This window comes from Schistocerca nitens, chromosome 2 (assembly GCF_023898315.1).
Source record: "Schistocerca nitens isolate TAMUIC-IGC-003100 chromosome 2, iqSchNite1.1, whole genome shotgun sequence".
Classification (NCBI taxonomy): domain Eukaryota; kingdom Metazoa; phylum Arthropoda; class Insecta; order Orthoptera; family Acrididae; genus Schistocerca; species Schistocerca nitens.
In genome coordinates, this window is record NC_064615.1 from 366,626,376 (window position 1) to 366,649,110 (window position 22,735).

The window sequence follows — 22,735 nt, forward strand, 5'->3', positions numbered from 1 at the left end:
CCAGGTTCTGTTTACAGCAACATGATGGTCGCATCCGTGTTTGGCGACATCGCGGTGTAAGCACACTGGAAGCGTGTATTCGTCATCGCCATACTGGCGTATGACCCGGCATGATGGTATGGGGTGCCATTGGTTACACGTCTCGGTCACCTCTTGTTCGTATTGACGGCACTTTGAACAGTGGACGTTACATTTCAGATGTGTTACGACCCGTGGCTCTACCCTTCAATCGATCCCTGCGAAACCCTACATTTCAGCAGGATAATGCACGACCGCATGTTGCAGGTCCTGTACGGGCCTTTCTGGATACAGAAAATGTTCGACTGCTGCCCTGGCCAGCACATTCTCCAGATCTCTCACCAATTGAAAACGTCTGGTCAATGGTGGCCTAGCAACTGGCTCGTCACAATACGCCAGTCACTACTCTTGATGAACTGTGGTATCGTGTTGAAGCTGCATGGGCAGCTGTAGCTGTACACGCCATCCAAGCTCTGTTTGACTCAATGCCCAGGCGTATAAGGTCGTTATTACGGTTGGAGGTGGTTGTTCTGGGTACTGATTTCTCAGGATCTATGCACCCAAATTGCGTGAAAATGTAATCACATGTCAGTTCTAGTATAATATATTTGTCCAATGAATACCCGTTATCATCTGCATTTCTTCTTTGTGTAGTAATTTTAATGGCCAGTAGTGTATTCACCAGCCGACGCTGGGAAGCGACTTTCAAGTAAAATGTCTCACCTGTAGGGAATATACATAATGGATGTACGAGTTCACGTCGTAGACACAGAATTGACGACATATGGAAGTTTTGGTGTGGCCGTGAGTCGTTCACGGATAGCCAGATGGAAAGGCGACCACTCGCGATAATCGGGAAATTCGGCTACGAGTCCCGATCCTGCACAAATTTTCACTGTCGTCGTTTCATTCTATAGCTGATGGTTGTCCGTACCACAACTGAGAATTCTTTTAATGCATACCGTGAGGTATGGCAGCCCAAAAATTATGACATACTGAATTACCTAATTCTGACAACGAGCCTTTCAAAAAATGGTTCAAATGGCTCTAAGCTCTATGGGACTTAACATCTGAGGTCATCAGTCCCCTAGACTTAGAACTACTTCAACCTAACTAACCTAAGGACGTCACACACATCCATGCGCGAGGCGGGATTCGAACCTACGAGCGTAGCAGCAGTGCAGTTCCGCGCTGAAGCGCATAGAACTGCTCGGCCACAGCGGTCGACCCTTTCAAAAGTGGATGAAGACAAGAAGATTTAGGTTACCCTCTTGCAATTGGCGTCAAAAATTTCCTCGATAGTGTATAAGGCCACAAAGCAATACACCTGCCTTTCATCCGTTATACTTTGCTATAATAAATGCTGCCAGACTAGGGTTACAACAGTGGCGTCAGCTCTATGCGGCCCATACCTGTAATACATGCTGAAGCGGGAAACATAGACACCCTGTATCTTTCATCAGTACACCTACGACTTCATCATATCCCCACTGCACTTCTGCATACCTTTTATTCCAGAAGTGATAGTCCCGCTGGGTATGTCAAGAATTTTGTTACCTCTAAGACTCCGTTGTACATTTCAGTCATGTCATACAAGCCACGAGTTTCAGATCCATAGACACTTCTCGCGAAGGCAGCCCCACAGTGCTTTCCAAGTTTCATCAATCATATAAAACACCGAAGTTGTTTAAGCGAGACAGCCCCTTGCTTTTAAGGTACCATCATACACAAGGTGTTTCAAAAATGCTTTTACAAACTTTGAGGACGGTTTCCTTACACCAAAAGAAGAGGAAAAGTAAACATGGACTCTAAAATGTATACGTTATGAGCTATGAGCATTTGTATCACTTCGCTGCTGTGGAACACATCTCTTCTATTGAGTATGTGCTCATATCTCTTATGGTTTGCGTTTCGATTTCAGAGAGATATTTTGTTGGTGGACATGTGTGTTTCTTATCGAGCGAGAGAAGAGCACTACCGAACAGAATGAAATTCGAGGAATTGTTCCCGTCACATTATTATTATTATTATCATGAATATTATTATCACGTCACCATTGATAAATGTATTCAAGTTAGTGAAAAAGAATTACAAAAAGTACCTGAATCATCATGATCAAAAACTGCGGCAGCAGTTCATCGGTAGATCCCATATCCTTAGAGAACCTGTTGAGAATTCGTCCAGATGGGTTCGTGTCGAAGAAGCGCATAGGCGCCCGGAGGATACAGTTGAACATGGTGTTATGCATGTTTCGCGACGCTCGCATACACATTTTGAAGAAGGCGATGGATCGGATCTGTGTGAGCAGGATGCAACCCACCACGAGACCTCCGAACAGTTCCAGGAAGAACTCGCTGGAAGGGAGGGACTCCAGCTCCTCTGACAACGTCTGGTTGCTGCCACCGGCCGCCTCCAGTTGCATCTGGAGAGACGTCCTCAGTACCTCCGTGTTAGACCTGTGCACATCAGCAGCATTACAGTTACTGAATGTTTCAACCACATTACATGTTACGAAGAATTAATAACGGAAAAGATTTCACATTAACATATTAACCGAGTGTACAAGTTAGGGACCGATCCTCTAATTTAGTGCTTTACTGCACAGTGCTCTAATCAAATGTACTACCCACCAACAGCTCTCTGAGCAATATGATGTTTCAGATGACCACTGCATGTGACCTGCTTTTCGAAACTACACAGGAAACCTTGCAAGCAACGAGTATTCAGTTCAGCGTATAGAATCTATGAGACCAGAGACGTACGATGAGGCTTTCACAGGTTGAAACGTCCCCTTAGAAAAATTTATGAATGACTGTGCCGATAAACCTCTTACATTATTTGCTTTTCAAACAGCTGAGCAAAACTGACGTACTCAGACATTACTCTCTTTACTTATTCTGATCAACACTAAACTGACACACAATATTTTTAGCGCAACGCAATCTGACTTTCAATAATCCCTACAAAAGAATGGCCCTGACTAACAATAACCTATACCTTTCATGAATCACTTACCTCACAAAAATCTTCGTTACTCAAACTACTGCAATACAGCGAGCGCCAATACTGCCAGCTAAATAAAAGGTTCTAACTACTGAAGTCACTAACTACTGATATGCATAGTCAGCAAATGAAAGATTTTGATAAAGAACAAACAATGTATTTACCTTAATAGTGTTCAAAAGTCATAATATATATATCAGGCCATGACATCCAGTCTTACAAATTTACTGTCTCTGATGGACACACGTCCAGATCATCCGCTCTCAAAACTCCGCCATCTCTCCCCCCACATCCACCACTGCTGGTGGCTCACCTCCAACTGCGCAACGCTATGCGCTGTTAACAGCCAACTGCCCAACACTACAATATCGAATATTACAACAATGCTAACCAGCCACAGACTGCACACAGCACAGCCAGTGATTTTCATACAGAGCACTACGTGGCGTTACCAATATAAAAACCTAAACAGCCTACTTACAAGGTGTACAAACCACACACCTCCAGTGATAACAATTACAGGTAAGTGTATGAACTACTATGCATTCAGCATGACTGTTTATCCATAAAAATTGCTGAACAGAAGTAAATAAGTGTGGTTGGAGAAAAAAACTGATGATATGTTACATGACAATCCGATTGACTACAGAAAAGGTAAAGCAGCAGTCCTGACGACATATAAAAAGCGCTCGACAATGCAAAGTGGTTCAAGATATTCCATAGTCCACGTAAAAACGGTACAAGCTATAAGAAACTAAGATGAAACAATAATAATGAGAAGTCGAGAGACAAGAATTCGAAGTAAACAGCATATAAGACAGGAATGCAGTCTGTGCCCCCTGTTATTGAGTATGCAATGATCAGCCAAAACGTTACGACCACTGCCCACCGCGACATTGGATGCCACGTGGTGGCGTTGTGAGCACGTGACGCGGTAGCAAGAGTACGCGGGTGAGGGGTCACCTTGGCCAAGACATGGGCATGTGCCTTTTGTAAAAACATATTGACAGATTGATAATTGACAATCTACGTGTGTGTCAAGCTAAAGAAAAGTATAACTAAGGCATGCAAGGAAGTTGCATATAATACATGGTTTATAATACAGGGTATATAGTTCTAACATCCAAAAGGTTTGTGCTAATTTTTTATATTTTATAAGATATGTTATGTAACTAACGCAACGTCTATTTTTCATTGCAAGCTGATCATTCAACATAACTTTTGATTGAGGCAGGAGCGTTTGCATATTTGAATACAAAATGATGTGCCATATCTGCCGGGAATTATTGGGCGGCATACTGTTGCGTGCGATAAATAAAGGTCATCTAAATTGTCAGACGATTTTCTGCCGTTAATCTAGGAAACGTTGCGCATTTATTAATGTCTCATAATATGATAATTTCTTGTAGTCATTACATTATCATGAACCAGGTATATTTGACTTTCCTTTACATTATTTCTATACGGCGTCAAGTAAAATCCTTCTCTATCAATGAAAAATTCATGGTGGCTGCTCCAGCACCATAAAAAGAGAGGACAAAACATGCCTAACGTAATTTTTTGGACAAAGAAACAAAAGTAATGATGTACACTTATCATATTTTGCGAAACGGAGTACGTTTGTTGCAGATAACATAAACCATTTGACATTTAGAGTACTATTTGCAGTTTCTTACCAAAACGTTACCACATAGTCCGAACCGCTGGTGATAATTTGTGCGATGACTATCATGATAGTCACAGAAAACAACAGGCAGAGGCCACCAGCTGCCCGGAAGTACTTCCACACGGTTTGCCACCTGAAGTTCTCATGCATCATTTTTTCGCTGTTGTCCTGCTCCGCTGGATCTCTATGAAGTTTACCAGTTTCATCCAACAAAACACTCTGAAAAAAGAGATAATTTTTTGTTAATTTCTGTCAGCGATATAACTTTATGGACGGAGACCAACCGAGTTTGAAATTACTGGGAAAGAAACCGTCCAAATGTTGTCCGTGAAACCATCATAAACCTTCGAGGGTACTCTCTTTCACTTATAAGTGCGCTATGTGCTAACACGTACAATGCCTGCTAAAGTGCAACAAGCACTCTTTATTACACAGTAAAGATGGATGAACGATTATTTTCTGGGATATCACAAAACCAATCTGTTCCAAGTCGTCGTAATGCTATGGACACACACCAAGAGAAGAATTCAGATCGTCCATGGTCACCCCAGTGCATCAACATCAGTACATTATCAATCCAAAAAGTTGTCCAAGTGAGATGAAATAAGCAGCAGAGTCACGTATGCACAGCGTCAGCATGATATGAATTCATATTGGTAAGGCAACCGATTTTACTTCCTGCAAGACGTCAGAGATGGTACGCCTGATCCACTATAGGTGAAATCATTAGCAGCTTATGTCAGAGACTATCGATCTGCTGCGTGATGCTGGGCCAGCAGGCATGCTATCTTGTAAGCAACTTCATTTGTGTTTGGTTTGAAATGCCCATTGGTGGCAAGATGATCATCCAGCAGTGATCATCATCTTTTGTCAGCATGAGTACTCCCTTCACCATTTGGATGACATTTTTGAGACAGAAGTATGTGAGTACTTCTGTAAGAGTGTCCCAGCCAACCTTGTTGAATATCTCATAACTTACTTCAGAAGAGGGTTGTCAACAGTGCCGTTTGCAATTATAACCGCGGTGAGAGGAAAATCTTCTAGTTAATTTGTAGGATATCATCAATTTGGAAATACAGTTTTTCCTGAGGGTCTGAGGGTCATGTGGAGTCTGGTAGTCAGGGTAATCTGGACAGATCATCAGCATTTGCATGTCATCTTGTACACCAATAATGAATTGTATAACTACCCAGAAGAAACGGGTGGAGCGTTGGCGGTTTTTCCAGGAAGGATTAAGTTAGGGGAAAACAAGAAATCAGCGGTTTATGGTCAATAATGACGTGAAATTTTGTATCACAGAGAAATAAATGGAATTTCTGAATGCGAAAACTGTCGCAAGGGATTCTTTTCAGATTTGGGATTACTTTAATTGAGCTGAAATTAAGGTTTTAGACGTATGTGCGATGGGTTTTTCACGCCAATCAGCACTTTTTCGAAAAAAGGACGACCCCAGTGTATTTGAAAGACGTCAGTGGCTAAGTTATAGCGTCTTAATCAAACAAACTAGACAAGGAGTGGACTTCAGATATTGCATTTACTTTTTAAAAGCCTTCTCACGCTGCTATGACCGCCCGTATTTTGTACCCATCTTACTTATATTAAGTCTGGGAATCTGGATGGCATTTGGCATGGTACCTGATCTTCCCAAAAAATAACTGAAGGTCTTTTAACTTGGTAGTCACTTGAAATTTTTTGATGGTTTCCACAGGTTGCTGTGTTTTTCCAGCCATTTTCAGCTCAGTGTGTGGCATGAACACTCCTATTGTCCATGAACGAAATGGCTCTGAGCACTATGGGACTTAACATCTGAGGTCATCAGTCCCCTAAACTTAGAACTACTTAAACCTAACTAACCTAAGGACAGCACACACGTACATGCCCGAGGCAGGATTCGAACCTGCGACCTTAGCAGCAGCGCGGTGTTCATGAACGAATTCACAATTTTGTTGATTGCACTTTATCCCATTTTTGTGTAGCTTCTGGAACAGTACACATTAGTTCATAAATGTTACTATCTTGTTGTGACACTTATATAGTCCTGAAAGTTTTCTGCATTCAGAATCAGCTGCTCCAAAAAACGTTGGAAAATTTATGGTGCATTAGAAAATTTGAGTGGCAACCTTTTACAGCTGTACATTTCAAACTGGATCTTGTTCATTATGTTTACTATTGGTCTGTCGGAAGTTTCAGGTGTGGTTCGGAGAAATCAATTTTGGAGAAGTACTGGTCAGCTGATAGCTTTGACTTGAGCTCTTCTGGTTTGGGGATGGACGTTAATCTCTGACTGTGCTCTTATGGATGCTTTAAAATCACGACAGATACGGAGAAACCATTTGGTCTGTGTAAAACTACCAATGATATTGCCCATTGTCTTAATGTGACGCCTGTGAGGCTCTCTTGTTGCAGCAGAGCGTCTGATTTAGGTCCTCTAGCAGTGTTATTGGCGCTGGTATAGCTCTAAAGTAGCGAGGTGCAGAAGAAAACATCAGAATGTGAGCCACATAGCCGGCCGGAGTGGCCGAGCGGTTCTAGGCGCTACAGTCTGGAGCCGAGCGACCGCTACGGTCGCAGGTTCGAATCCTGCCTCGGGCATGGATGTGTGTGATGTCCTTAGGTTAGTTAGGTTTAATTAGTTCTAAGTTCTAGGCGACTGATGACCTCAGAAGTTAAGTCGCATAGTGCTCAGAGCCATTTGAACCATTTTTTGAGCCACATAGTTAGCACTCCATGGCGAAAATAAATCTGAAAACTCAATGTACAGTGCACCAAGATCATCAAATGACACAGTGTTGAAGTTGTGTACTAGTATAAAACAAAAAATGAAAAAGTTTCCTGCCCCAAAATAACCTGTGTCTGAGGTGATGGCAAAACTAAGAAAATAATCGAACGGCTCACTTTCTTGAGCAATGCTTTTACTGTGTATTCGCCACACAAATTTTTGCGGTGCTTGCTATAGGACTGTAACATTTGTGATGTCGGCTGAAGACCGTGGATTGGTGCAGATTGGTGGAGAACCAATCTCGGTCTTGATTTCCCAGTTTATGATAGAAACTAGCGAACAGGCATCGAAAATAATTTTATTAATTGGTAGTTGATCGTTAGTGGGACAGAAAACTTCGGCGGTTTTGCAATGAAAGGGTTAATCTGTGGCTGTAGCGTGTTGAAATGGTTCAGATGGCTCTGAGCACTATGGGACTCAATTGCTGTGGTCATAAGTCCCCTAGAACTTAGAACTACTTAAACCTAACTAACCTAAGGACAGCACACAACACCCAGCCATCACGAGGCAGAGAAAATCCCTGACCCCGCCGGGAATCGAACCCGGGAACCCGGGCGTGGGAAGCGAGAACGCTACCGCACGACCACGAGATGCGGGCTGTAGCGTGTTGACACTAAGGTGGCGTTGTTGATACAATACAGCGAGGGCTTTGAAAATTTCCGTCCACATATTACTGTTTACAGCGCTGCATACAGTGCATTTACTTATGAACACCGCGTGCCTGTACGTTTGGAAAAACAATCTGGAGAGCCTGGATCCTGCGTCCTCGTGTTGTTATAGCGAGGATGTGCATAGAGAAGCTAAGAAGACTGTGAGTCGAGTAAGTGCCGCTGCTGATATGTTGGTTGGACTTTGTCCGTAAATGGACATTGGGATTTGAATCCCAAGTCTGTCTGATGACGAAGAGGATCGAGGTGACTTCAGATCACGCCTATGGCGTCGTGATTAGGAATGACATTTTATGGAAGAAGCTCACTTTCATCAAAATACTACTGTGCTGCATTCCGTATTTTACGAGACTGTGCAGATACGTTACTGTCATCAATATGTTGCTGTGCTGCATCTAACATTTCAAGGGATTTTTTGCTGTTGCCAGCAATTCCTCGGGAGTGTCTGTGCCTGTGTACAAACATCTTTATCAAATGAAAACGCACTTTTGATATCCCGCACTAATAACCTGGCATAAGCTTTGATTTGTACACAAAACTCGACGCTTTCTGGTGGCATCTTTGAGATCACTTGCCCATGTAGTATATAACTGACTGTAGCGACTTGTCGCAAAAACGAACAGATACGAACCTAAAATAAATTTCCTTTACTTCACGTTTATGATCACAAATTTTTTGTCATCAGGCTAGCGGTTAAGGTCTATAATGACCGTCTTCAGACCTGTTTTATGAAAGCATGCGCTAATATATTGGAGCCATAGTGGCATCGTCAAATGGTAAACACAAAATCAGCACCAGCATCGTCGTATATATATGTCATCTTGTCAGCAGCACTACTGTTCTAATTTATTTAATTTTTTGACAAGATTACTCTTGCATATACTATTATTTATATATATTTGACGATGCTGGCGCTGATTTTGTGTTTAGCATTTGACGATGCCACTATGGCAACAGTATGTTAGGACATGTTTTTATAAAACAGGTCTGAAGAAACCGGTAGTCTGATGACAAAAAATTTGTGACCATAGACGTGAATTAAAGGAAATTTATTCTATATTCGAGTCACTGTTCAATTCGCGACCATGCCGCAGCTTGTGCATATAGGAGCCTAGCTGTTACGAAATGCGTTTTCTGCTTGCAGTGTCTTCCAGACTATGGATTTCTGTCCGTTACAAATCCTGAAGTTTAATGAGAGGATGTAACTATTGTAGAAAAGTCGTTATTTGTTTGGCGGATTAGCAAACTGCACATACTAGTAGAAGAATTCCTATAGTCCATGGTCACACAAGTCCATCAGTATACGAACATTCGCAGGCCAGAGAGTTGTCGAGGTGAAATCCAATAAGCACATCGGTCACATATGCACAGCGTCAGCGAGGTAGCGATACGGAGTTCATGCTGGCAAAGCATCCGATTTTATTTCCTGCATGACGTCAGAGGTCAGGCTCATGTGACTGCTTATAGGCATCTCTTATCGACTGCAGGTGAAGTGTTCGGCAGCACATACAGCATGCTATCGATCTCTTTGTCTGAGGACACTGATTTAGCAATAAGGAGATCAGAAAATAATTGTGTGCCTCAATGGCGACTCCACCTTATTTTTCTGCAATTCGTGGTTTACACTCTGAAATATACACTTTCGGATGTTTGCAGTCTGAACAAAGGGAAACTGCTTCCATCTATAGAGAACTGTTTGGCGTGATGTATTAGTGTACGATTGTTTCCTTGCTTTGAACAGCTGTACTAGATGCGAAAAGTTTCAGCTTACCCCATCAACTCAATGGTAGCGAAATAGCAATTTCAAATAAGCTGATTCCTGCGCTCCACCAGCATATGCGATATGCTGCGCACAGAAATAACACTAACATTGCAGATATCTGTACTTGCGAAATAGATTCGATTTGTAGTGGGTGCCTTGAAGTACAACCCACTTAAATCGATGCGCTTATGTATTCATTCTGCCTTGTATATTAGTTTGCGTTAAATAGTACATTTGTCTTATTTCTTATTGCGGAGCGTTGTGTGTTGTTTATATACAGAGTCAGAGATGTAATTATTAGATCGTATTCTGGGAAGGGTGTTCATTTCCTGTCTTACGCTAACATCCGAGTTCAGTTTTAATACAGTTTTGTTTCCACGCTTGGTACAATGACCAGCAGGGGTTAGTAGTTAATTAGAAGCAGGAGTCTAATTTGTAATGAGAAGATAGTTTTATCGTGTTGATACGAGGGCGTGCTGAAAGGTAATGCCTCCGAATTATTTATGTGAAAACTGTTAAGGCTTTTTAAAGACAACAAACTTTATTAACATTCTATATCTTTTTTCTTCATGTTTACATATTTGCAGGCCTCTGATGCTAGAGGGCTCCAATTGTAGTGTGTAACACGGCGGTGCGTAACCTAACTATGTCGGTGCGTGAGAAGCAGTGAAGAGTAATCGAGTAATCAATTCGAAGAATTCGTCCACGCAAGGAGCACCTCTCTCTTCAGGATGACAACGTTATACCACATACCAGCGCTGCGACATCTGCAACAATCCGAGGCCTTGGGTTCACTGTCACTGATCATTCTCCAAACAGTCCTGATTTGGACTCATCCGATTTTCATCTGTTTTCAGAACTCGAGGTACACTTTCAAGGATTTCACTTTGACAGTGATGAAGCGGTGCAAGAAGAGGTCAGGCTGTCTTTGCGTCAACAAAGACAAACATTCTACAGTGACGGTATCAACAAGTAGGTCTCACGTCGAGGAAAATGCGTTCGTCTCCAGCACGACTATGTTGAAAATCAAATATGTAGACATGTAGATTAAATATGTAGAATGTTAATAACGTTCGCTGCATTTAAAAAGGTTTGAGAGTTTCACATAAAAATTCGGAAGAATTAGTTTTTAGCACATCCTCGTATTTCAAAAAGTTCTCGTAAACAAACAAAAATCTCTATATCACTTGATCTATAGAATCTCATAGTTCACTACGTAGTTCAAATGACTCTGAGCACTATGGGACTTAACTTCTGAGGTCATCAGTCCCCTAGAACTTAGAACTACTTAAACCTAACTAACCTAAGGACATCACACACATCCATGCCCGAGGCAGGATTCGAACCTGCGACCGGTCCAGACTCACTACGTAGTCTTCATAAGTAAAACGAGTATACGTATTAAGAATGGAGTTAGCGGTTTGATAAGAAAAATGGACTCATGAGCTAAGGTCTTGTTTTCACAGAGTATGTATCTTTTATTCAGTGTGCGTTTGGCGTTTCATACTAATGTGTGATAATGAGAGGCAGGTTAGACATACATATACTTACTATAGTAAGGAAGAAAGTAAAATGTCCATCTACATAACAATATATTATTAAGTAATAGAGGAACTGAACGATCAATAATGTACAGACGATGTTTTAAGCATCAGAACTGGTATTTCTGATCACACAACCGCTTCAGATAGAGTTGTTCTGACGAGCGTTTAGCAGAGTCCGTCTTGGGAAGAAGGGACGGACTTTGCCCAGCTGATTGCACCCATTGTTGCTTCACACACTGAAGTATAAAATTTGGACCTGTGCTTTAAAGTATCGTAACTGAGATTTTGCAAAGTGAAAGGGCTTACCATTTGTGTATTATTACAATTTCTCATCAGTATCAATAATAATTCTTGTTATTCAAGGTAATCAAGAATTTGCATCCTAGTGCCCACCTTTTATAGCGAAATCCACTGATTGGTAATTCTAGCAATGCACTACCAAACAATTAGATCTAAAGAAATTTTACAGTCGTTGGTAAGGTGGCCGACCTACGCACAACATCGATACACCTCGACTTGCTAAATGATTCTATATCAGCAACGAAGGAAGCGGTTCGTCCTAGAAGAGTAACCGGCCTGTTTGGACGTTAGACGTCAAGGTTCTGCCCGCAACTATTTCCATCGCAGATTGGGAACCTGATGAAACCTGATAACTTGTCATTTCGGGAATGTCACCGGTTTCTTGTGTCTTGTTGCCACAAAATTCCCACATTGTACCTTGCCAAACCCGTCATGTGTTCCCAGAAGTAGTTAATCTCCCATGGAACTGTTCCTCCCTTTACACATGGTGATTAGCATGTGTCATCTACATGATGGAATGAACGACTAAGTTTGTATCCTAATCTTCGTTGATCCATTATGGATCGTGGGACGACGGCTGGCATGAACTTCTTGATGCATGAATTTACCAACAGCCGTATGTATTGTAGAAATTTATTTTATTTTATGAACTTCTATGTGCTACCAGTTTCGGCATTACATTGATGCCATCTTCAGGCCCCACTCGTCATAGTCGTGAAATCGCTATACACGGAAGGAGCCATATAACTGGATCCGTGAATCAATTGTCCTGCAACAGCTCTTGGTGGCCTACAATACATATGGCTCTTGGTAAATTATTGCATCAAGAAGTTTGTATGCGTTCCATAAATAGGTTTGCCGTCACTGATGACGATGCACTACCCATATTCGCTCCCTTAGTTTGTTCAAAGCACTGTTCACTATATTAGAAGTAAGTAGATGTCAGTAGCGTAAATGCCTGAACAGCCCCATCATTAGAGTTCATTTTTCAGTCGCTCGGTTTCAGTGGGTCCTTTAGTGCCCCCGTATCCTAACATCTCAAGGACATAAATTAGATGCAGATTTAAACTTAGATGCTTTAAACTTTCTCAGTATAGCTTTCATGAAAAGCAAAATCTTGATAATTTTCCCAGATTTCACACATGACATCTCCGAGCTGAAAATAAACGGAAGTAAGTGATTCATAATCATGTGCCTATAAATCCAGTACTTACCACTTCCGACAACGTAGATATCTGCCGGTCGAGCATATTTGCATAGGCTCTTTGAGATCCAACACGTTTTGAACGTCTTAAATTACTTTGTTCGTCCTGTAAGAGAGAGTGGTATTTTTGAGGAAGTATGTAATCTCAGAAAATTGTTTCAGATTTTGCAAAATAATAGTTACCTGCATAGACTTCCTGGTGCTCCTTTGTCGATCAATACTGAATTCTTCTGTTTCGACTTCCGCTTCCACACTTGACATCAGTTTGGAAAAGCTGACGCCACTCTGAAGAATCTCTTCAAAATTTCCTTGATGCTCGACGATCCCCTGTGATGCAAAACTTTTTTTTGACGTAAATAGTGCAACGAGCAGGTGCCCTTAAAGTGTAAAAGGAAATCAACCCACCTTATTCAGTATCACAATGTTGTCTGCCCCCTGGAGGTACTGCAACTGGTGAGTGACCAAAATTCTTGTCTTCCCACTTAAATAAGAGTTAATGCATTCGTCAAAGAGATGTTTCCCGACATGTGTGTCGACAGCAGAAAGGGGGTCATCGAGCAGGTAAATGTCTGCCTCCCGATAAACAGCCCTGTGAAAATAAAATGCTAAGTAATAATTGCCATGCTACCATAATTGTAATTATAGAATTAAATATTTCAACTGACGAAAGGAGAAGCATCTTAGTCTTAAACTGTATCAATATTTCTACCACACTATGCCGAGGACTTCATTTCATCTCTTAGTAACACTGGATATCGACAAGTGAGTAGCTTCGGATTCTACCACATCATGTTTCTGCCTTTTTTTTGAAGGTATTAGAAGCGATTTGCTGATGTTATGGCGAGACGTAAATATTATTTTAACCGCTAGATACCTGTTACAGCCAACGGCCTTGCCGCAATGGTGACACCGGTTCCCGCCAGATCACCCAAGTTAAGCGCTGTTGGGCTTGGCCAGCACTTGGGTAGGTGACCATCCGGTCTGACGAGCGCTGTTGGCAAGCGGGGTGCACTCAGCCCTTGTGAGGCAAATTGAGGAGCTGCTTGATTGAGAAGTAGTGGCTCCGGTCTCGTAAAATGACATATGGCCCGGAGAGCGGTGTGCTGACCATATAGCCCTCCATATCCACATGCAGTGACGCCAGTTACCAGTAACCAGTTACTGTCGGCCATCCATGTGGAGCACGTGTTGGTCACACCGCGGACTGCTAGACTGAGCCGCACACAACTGATTTCATCAAAGTGTACGGGCCTGAAGATGGCGTTGACGCAACGACGAAACTAGTAGCGAATTAAATATAAAATCTTAAGTAGGGCTGGAGAAATATTTAACAAAAGAAAAAAAAGAGAACAATAAATGAAATTAGGCGTTTCATGAGGAGTGTCAGATGTTTGCGTTCTTCTGTCTTTTCTGGGGGAGGGGGGGGGGAGGCGGGTAGTAAAATCTTCCACGATATCGCAAATATATCACAAAATGTTTTAACAGAAATCATTACTGAAATACCGTTCGTATTCTTCATGCAATATGCATGCGATAACTTTCTTTTAGTTCCACTGTTAAAAACTCTACTGTTCCCATAAACCATTTTTACCATGCAGAAGCCCGCATAAAAAGCAGTTCGCTGATTACAGTTCATAAATTGCCTGTTGACTTCTGTCTCGAGTTCTTCGGCCGACGTTTGTTTGATGTTTTTTCTGACGTTTCGCCAGCACGAGTGGCTGGCATTGGCAAAGCTTCACCCTCCACTCACTGCTGTTGGTGGACTGGACTCGAGCTCGTGCCAACCTTCAATGGCATTTCCGTGGACATTACCGCTACGGTTCTCCCTCTGATACCTGCACGTGTTGTTCGTTGCAATGGGAATCCAGGCTTCGCTCACCTTGAGGGCTTCTTCTTTCTGGTTAAGCTATGATCATGTTCGTGTGTTTCTATAGCTTCCATGAACACGCAATTGCGGCAGTCCTATACAGCTAGAACTTCCGTGATGGAGAATTTTACTATGTGGTCGGTCTCACACAGCGCGAGCTCTACCACGGACGGTTTATCCTCCTACCCCAACTTGCAATGACACTCATGTTCGGTGGTCTTGGCGCTGATTGATCGTAGAGTCATTTCAACACAGACTTGTCCTCATGCACATGGAATGGGGTATATTCCCGATACTGCAAGTGGGTCCCTCTGCTGCTTATAGTTCCCTAATTTATAAAACTCACCGAAGAGATTATCATTATCATTAACTATAAGTGTGAGATATTCGCAACAGTTGACTTCACAGCTCGATCGCGACTGCTATACTGCTTCCTTGCTGGAACAGACCTGATACTTTTTTCACTCACGTAGTCTTGTCCCTAGTTTCTTCGTCCTTTTATCAATCTTTTCTTCCAGTCACCTTCGTTTCTTTCACGTTTTCTGGATTTCGCACATCTATTAGACACAGAATCACCTTCACCGTCAGTCACGACGTCAACATCAAAACATGTGACTACAGGCGCATGTGTTATTGGCTACCATTGGCTGACGTAATAATGTTACCTTTTGTTTTAGCTCCCTCTCATACTACAGACTTGCAATTCAGAAACATTCAAAAATCTTTCTTTTGTACAGTCTGAGAGTATGGGAGGATAGTAATTATTCATATATTGCGGGGTAACAAACATATAACAGTAATATCTAAATAATGTCCATACCTCATTTTTTAACAATTTGTTGGTTAACTCTCTCTTGTACTGTAGCACACAAGTGGCGCAAGATGCATGGATCGTTTAGCATATATGTCAGAGATTACACAAGAATTCGAGTTTTCTAGTTCAGATGTGTCTAGTCCGACTCTTCAATAGCGCAGAGACGTGCCCATAAACGTAAATCGCCACACTTTAATGCAAATAATATATCTCAATTTCCACCCAATAATACACAGCATCAACTCTAGGAATAAGAACCATCCCCATAAAGAGCTAAAATCACTTACTTTGGTCCGAAAAGGTGTCCAATATTCAGGAAGACACATTTTCAATAACTTGCCAGCAACCATAAAAAACTTGGTTTCCGATAAAGCACGGTTCAACGAGTTTGAAAGACTTTTTGATAGACAACTCTTTCTACTGTATAGATGAATATCTTAACAGAGTCTGTTAGAACAGCTTAAATAAAAAGTCTGTTAGATTTCAGTTTTGGCAGCACTTAGTCACAACAATCAATATTGTTTTTTGTGTATGATAAATTTATTAAAAATGTATAACAATGTGTCATTCTGACAGTGTATTAATTTTGTAAATCCAGTTTACTGCAATGTATTCACGTATTTTGACAATCTCCTGACAAATGGTCAGGGTAATAACTATTATATTCAAGTGTTTTATGTTATACTTTCTAACATGTTCCACACCCACGAGAATGGTCTCATTTACGGGTCAATGGAACGAAAACTTAAGTTAACCTAATCCAAACAGGACGGCCACAATTGTTTGAAGAACGGACATCATATCGCCCCTGCAGAGCCGTACGGGGTTGGTCGACGATCTACTGGTAATCACGTAGCCGTCAATTTGAATTTGAGCGTCGTTCTTACAGATCTGTACAGAGACAAAATATGCACGACCGACAAAAAAAAAAAAAAAAAAAATGGTTCAAATGGCTCTGAGATCTCGGACTTAACGTCTGAGGTCATTAGTCCCCTAGAACACAGAACTACTTATACCTAACTGACCTAAGGACATCACACACATCCATGCGCGAGGGAGGATTCGAACCTGCGACCGTAGCGGCCACGCGGTTCCGGAATAAAGCGCCTAGAACCGCTCGGCCACTCCGGCCGGCGACCGACAACTCATCAAGCGCCTATCCGGGACTTTTCTCCACTTAGTGCATATGTACACCGATACAGAGTAAGTGGACAATTAACTTTTAGTAATCTGTGAACAGCCATCAGAGGTCCACCGCTTACCCCCACACTCAATCCGCATCTGAAAGTGATCCCTTTCACGCTCACTTGCGTCTTGTCATTGAACAGTAGCAGTTCGAAGTCCTTGGACAGGACACTCACCTCTTGCGTCCTCTGGTACTTCTTCCTGTTTTACGTACCTGGCGAGGTTCACCCTGGCCCTCTGCCCGCCGCTGAGTGTGATGCCCTTCTCTCCCACCAGCGTCTTGTCTCCGTACGGCAGCAGCTCAAAATCCTTGGAAAGGGCGCACACCTCCACCACCTTCTGGTACTTCTTCTTGTCGTACGGCTGTCCGAACAGGATGTTCTGCCTCACAGTGCCGACGAATATCCACGGCTCCTGGCTCGCATATGATATCTTGCCTCCGATCTTGAGCTTTCCAGATGTTGGTGACAGCTCGTTTATAAGCAGATACAACAGGGAGCTCTGCACAAAAAATACCAAGGAGGAAAATAAATTCGTCATTCTTTTTATGCGATCTTTCAGTCTCAGCTTGCCATTCCATGGATTGAAATTATTTATCCCTCTATTGGCCTGCCGGGGTCGCCGAGCGGTTCTAGGCGTTACAGTCTGGAACCACGCGACCGCTACGGTCGCAGGTTCGAAAACTGCCTCGGGCATGGATGCGTGTGATGTCATTAGGTTAGTTAGGTTTAAGTAGTTCTAAGTTCTAGGGGACTGATGACCTCAGAAGTTAAGTCCCATAGTGCTGAGAGTTATAGCCCTCTATTATACATGGTGTAACGAACACATCATTCTTAACGAGTTGAAATCTGAAACACAAAAGTACCTTCTCGAACACCCCCAATAAACGTTATAAGACCATTACTGATCATCCGCTTGCTTGTGTGCTTCTTCCTTATGTTTCTATTTATTTACTATTACACCAGTAGGTGAACGGATTACGTTACCATATATACGTCCACTGTGTGCCAGAATAGGAGAGTCAAAGTCAGTTTTGTGTTACGTTTTTACTGACGTTATGTGTACGTGAACGGTACAAATGGTTGAAATGGCTCTGAGCACTATGGGACTTAACATATGAGGTCATCAGTCCCCTAGAACTTAGAACTACTTAAACCTAACTAACCTAAGGACATCACATACATCCATGCCCGAGGCAGGATTCGAACCTACGACACTAGCAGCAGCAGAGTTCCGGACTGAAGCGCCTAGAACCGCTCGGCCACAGCGGCCGGCCGTGAATGGTACATCGTAATATGTTTTTGAGTAGGTGTTGTGGAAGGAATAAAAGAATATGGGTTATTAGTTGAAAAAATATGTGCAGCTCATATCAATGTGACGAACAAAGCTAGAAGAAAACAAGAAAATAATTCACGTTGGTCAATGTGCCCCTGGGATCTAAACAACATTTACTTGATACTTTTTTATTTTGTTTTTGGCCAAAATTATTTGGGATGTTCAAGGTAAACGGGACAGCGTGCGTGATAGTATAAGCCACACAAACATTTATGGATGGCAAATGCGTAAAAGGCTAGGTTATTTCGACATGTTTCTAAATTGTGTTACTCGCAGGAAGAAACTGTCACGTTGCGCTTCAGATGCAGTGTAGAGTGCATACTCAATGAAACATGCAAACGTCTTGCTACTCTCTGTCTATATATGTCTCAAAGCACAGATTGTGTAGTTCTAAAGCCTTACAAGACAAACTGATAGAGAACACATAGCTTAAGTTATAAACAAGTGGAATAAAAATTATATAATCCCTAAACGGACATTGCCGTTTAGCAGAGAAAGTTTTTTTTTATTTTTCTTAGTTGCCGTTTCTAAATTTACCCTGCACCCTAGAAGCAATTGCAGGCCGTGTTCCACAGTACCAAGCACTGTACATTCTTGTAAATTATATAATCCCTAAACGGACATTGCCGTTTAGCATAGAAAGTTTATTTTTATTTTTCTTAGTTGCCGTTTCTAAATTTGCCCTGCACCCTAGAAGCAATTGCAGGCCGTGTTCCACAGTACCAAACACTGTACATTCTTGTAAATACGAGGAGCACTCTATATGCAATGCAACAGCATTTTTCCTCGGCCAGTTTTGCTTAAAAAATGCAGGATTTGTTGTGAGACATCGTGTAATATTCTTGCTTTACCCATAACGGTTTCATGAAGCTCCAGTAAGGGGCGACTCTGTACGTGGCCTTCAAGATGGCGTCTGTAACGGAGGTGCGTTCCAAGCGGCAGTGAAAAAAATAAAAAAAATGAGTCACTGGACGAGGCGTCTGTCATCATCGCAAGAACGTCGCGCAAACCTGTCCGATTTACGTGTGCCAGCCGGGCGCACACAGCTGTCACTCCTGCGTGTTCGTCGCCTTAAAAATCCAAATGAATTCCTGCTTCTCCATGACTACGCAAGGTCTCACACAAGTCAGCACATCCGAGACAAACTCAGAAAACTTCACTGGACTGTTCTTCTCCATCCCCCATACAGCCTGGGTATCGCACCTTCCGACTTCCATGCGTTTGGCTCTATTAGGCTTGGACTCCGTGGGAAGCGGTAAGTGGATGGTGGGAAGGTTATTGATGCAGCAAGACGTTGGCTCGAACGTCGACCAGTAGAGTGGTACCATGCCGGTATGCAGGCCATCCCAGTAGGGTGGCGTTGGGTCGTCACATTGAACGCAGATTATGTTGAATAATAGTGTTTTGTAGCAAAAACAGCGGGAAACAATATCGTGTATTGGAATCGTGAATAAAACGTACCTCCATTCAGAAAAGAAAATGTATTTCATTACTTATTGAAAGTCCCTCGTAAAATTGTTTTGTTTGTAAATAATTACTTCTGCGCCTATAAAATAAAAAAAATCCAATGTTCATTACCTTTCCACACCCAACAGGTCCCACAATGGCACATAGCGTGCCGGGTAAGACATCGAGGTTTATGGAAGAAAGAGATGGGTTGGCGCCATCCCACGTGGCTGACGCGTCCTGTAAGGACACCTCTCCTTTAGCGGCTCCTCCGCTCCTGTCCTCTACAGTCGCCTCCGGCTTCACAAGGAACTCCTGTAGAAAAAAGGAAGCGCAAACGTTTTCATAGAACGAAAAAAAGGAAGATGCTGCAGCACTAGAAATTGGAGTGTAATTGGAGGAAAGGAAAATGGAAAAGAAAAAGGCTTAGCAGTCACTGCAGAACCACATAAAAATTTCCCCACAAACATGTGAGGAAACAATGGCCATAGGGGCACGATGGACAATTTATTATTTCGTTAAACTGCCATCAGAATACGCCACCACAAGGAGCTTGATCGGAACATTACCGTTGTTTACGAGCACAAAAATGGGTCCGTGCATTTAGGTTTGTATAACATGGAAGGTCATGCGTTTTATAATTTCTTGTTGCTGAAAGGACATTTAGCTTACTCAAGATTTTTTTGTGTGTGCGCGCTTACTAGGCAAGTAACTACAACGATTAAAGTCCATAGATTTAATATTATTTTGACACGAAATCTTTAAAACGCTTTCGTCAACAATCTAAAATAATTCCAATACGGCAATGGGGCACAACAGCCCACTTAAATAAGGGAAGGCCGGCCCACAGGGATAATCTGCCCCACTGTCCTGTACGTTAGTGCTGTTATGAACACTCGGTTGGTACCGTGGAGTCTCCCCAGATCCCACTTTGTTGTTATGCAGTCGAACCATGCGCTAACCACCTTCGTTGGTAGCATGGCCCCGCGTACCGTTTTCATCAGTTGCCAGCCAACTGTTAAAAAAAGCGTGTCGCTGACCGGGATAAGTAAACCCAGTTGTTTCTAAGTGAACTGAGACGAGGCCATTGTGGGATCAGCGCGGACCCCTCGGTATCCTTTATAAAAGTCCTCCTTCTAGTAGAAACGTGGGGACTCCATTAGAGAAAAATCCTTTTTGTAAGCTTTTAACCTGCTACTGGATGCATGTATTGTCTTCTGATTGACCTCTTTCATATAAAAATGGAGTGCTTTTATAAGGACGAAGATGGTCTAAAGGGGCTACAAAGCCAGCAACCGTGTAGTAGTGATGATGGTCCTTAAGAGTTGTGCAGTGAGGTAGAAGACAGTGTCGAAATTCATGATGTCGAAATTCATGATGTCCTCCCTGAGGATGAAAAGTCAATCCCAAAACGTTTTCCACCAGCTCATCCTTCATCATCCTCTGACGATGAATGTAGAACTTTCGATTTGGGGAAAGACTAAACAACTATTTAGACAACACTTCTCTACCGTCCCAGGAGATGCTAAAGTTGCTGACACCGAGGTGGACTTATTTTCACAGTTTATAATCAACGTAATGGTTGAGGCATTGTCCGTTACACCAACGAAGAAATAACGCAAATGGCATCTACATATGAACGTGGTCAGTCATTCACAGGGCTCACGAATGCAATTGAACTGAAGGCTTTGACTGGTCTCTTGTTCTTCTCAGGAGTGCTGAAAGATTCAAAGCTAAGTCTTGATGACATGTATAGTCGGAGAATTGGCACCGCAGTATTTCTTTGTGTGATGTCAGAGATAAGACTGGAACTTTTGGTTCGAGGATTGAGATATAACTCAAAAGCCAACCGTGAAGAAAGCCGTGAAGAAAGAAAACAAAAGGATAAATTCGCTCCTTATCGAGAATTGTGGAAGACCCGACAAATACGTTTTAAAGCTTATAACTGGTTGTGACGTAAGGGCGTTTTATTTCTACGGTGGGATCTCGTACAGTGGAGAAGGCATCGTAGAACAAAAGAAAGATTCATTAGTGCCAAACCAGTACGTACTGTATCTAACAGAAAACTTGAATGGCAGCATCGCAACATCACCGTTGGTAACAGGTTCTGCTCATACGAATTAGTAGAGCAGCTGCAAAGATAGAAACAGTGGTCGGAGCCCTCCGGAAAAATAAGAAAGAGATTCCATCTTCCTTCATCTCAACTAAGGGGATGCAACCGTGCAGTTCAAGGCTCCTGTTTCAGTCTGACAAGATGTGATGGCTGCTTTCAATGAAAAACCGAAAGAAATATGATATTTCGTCTACCATTCATGATGAAGGCGAGGTAAGTCCAATATCTGTAAAACAGGAAATTGATGCATTTCGCAACTTGTCAAAACGGCTGTAGATGTGTATGACAAACTTTGCCGCAACTACTCAACGACAAGAACAAAAAGAAGAACTTTGTACAGGTCTTTTTGGCTCTGGTTTCCGGCTGGAATGCCCACTTGTCTATTTTGCTTCTGTAGATGTTACGGTCTGCAGTGTCCTGAATGTCTTCGTACTTGTTTGGCCCATGTCATACATTTAAGGTTTTCAGTGGCTGTGAGTATCTGGCGTGTGAGTCTATACTCAAGGAATCTGTGTCCATAGAATTTAAGGCGTCTTTTTCTAATGTCAGTAGCAATATTCGAATTTTCCTCTGTAGTTTTGTTGGTTTGCAGTCTATATCCAACTTCAGTTTTTCGTGGTACAAGAATTTTCCTAATAACGTTTCGTTCTTCTTTACGTAGATTTTGTAATAGCATCTTGTTATGGAGTGACAAGGTTTTTGCTGCGTCTCGGGTTTAATGACAGCGCTGTAGTGCCTGATTTATGCATGCATAGACATGCACTTTTTTGTTGTAAAGTTGGTGTGTTTGACCGTAGGCTCTCTTTAGTTTCTGTGCTCCAGTTTCTTGAGACTATTTATCTAGTCCAGTGGGTTCCATTATTTCCCCCAGGTGCCGGCCGTTGTGGCGAAGCGGTTCTAGGCGCTTCAGTCCGGAACCGCACTGTTGCTACGGTCGCAGGTTCGGATCCTGCCTCGGGCACAGATGTGTGTGATGTCCTTAGGTTAGTTAGATTTAAGTAGTTCTAAGTCTAGGGGACTGATAACCTCAG

General features: G+C 42.3%; 1 protein-coding gene across 1 annotated transcript in view; it reads right to left on the reverse strand.

Moving 5' to 3' along the window:
• Positions 1–22,735, reverse strand: part of LOC126235024 (ATP-binding cassette sub-family C member 4-like) — a 181,765-nt gene that overhangs the window by 76,946 nt on the left and 82,084 nt on the right. Inside the window, exons 9-15 of the mRNA XM_049943760.1 lie at positions 19,724–19,906; positions 17,025–17,311; positions 13,350–13,533; positions 13,128–13,271; positions 12,955–13,050; positions 4,698–4,906; positions 2,120–2,474 (exon numbers count right to left, since the gene is read on the reverse strand). Of these exons, the coding sequence (XP_049799717.1) occupies positions 2,120–2,474; positions 4,698–4,906; positions 12,955–13,050; positions 13,128–13,271; positions 13,350–13,533; positions 17,025–17,311; positions 19,724–19,906 (1,458 nt within the window). The remainder of the gene's footprint in view (positions 1–2,119; positions 2,475–4,697; positions 4,907–12,954; positions 13,051–13,127; positions 13,272–13,349; positions 13,534–17,024; positions 17,312–19,723; positions 19,907–22,735) is intronic.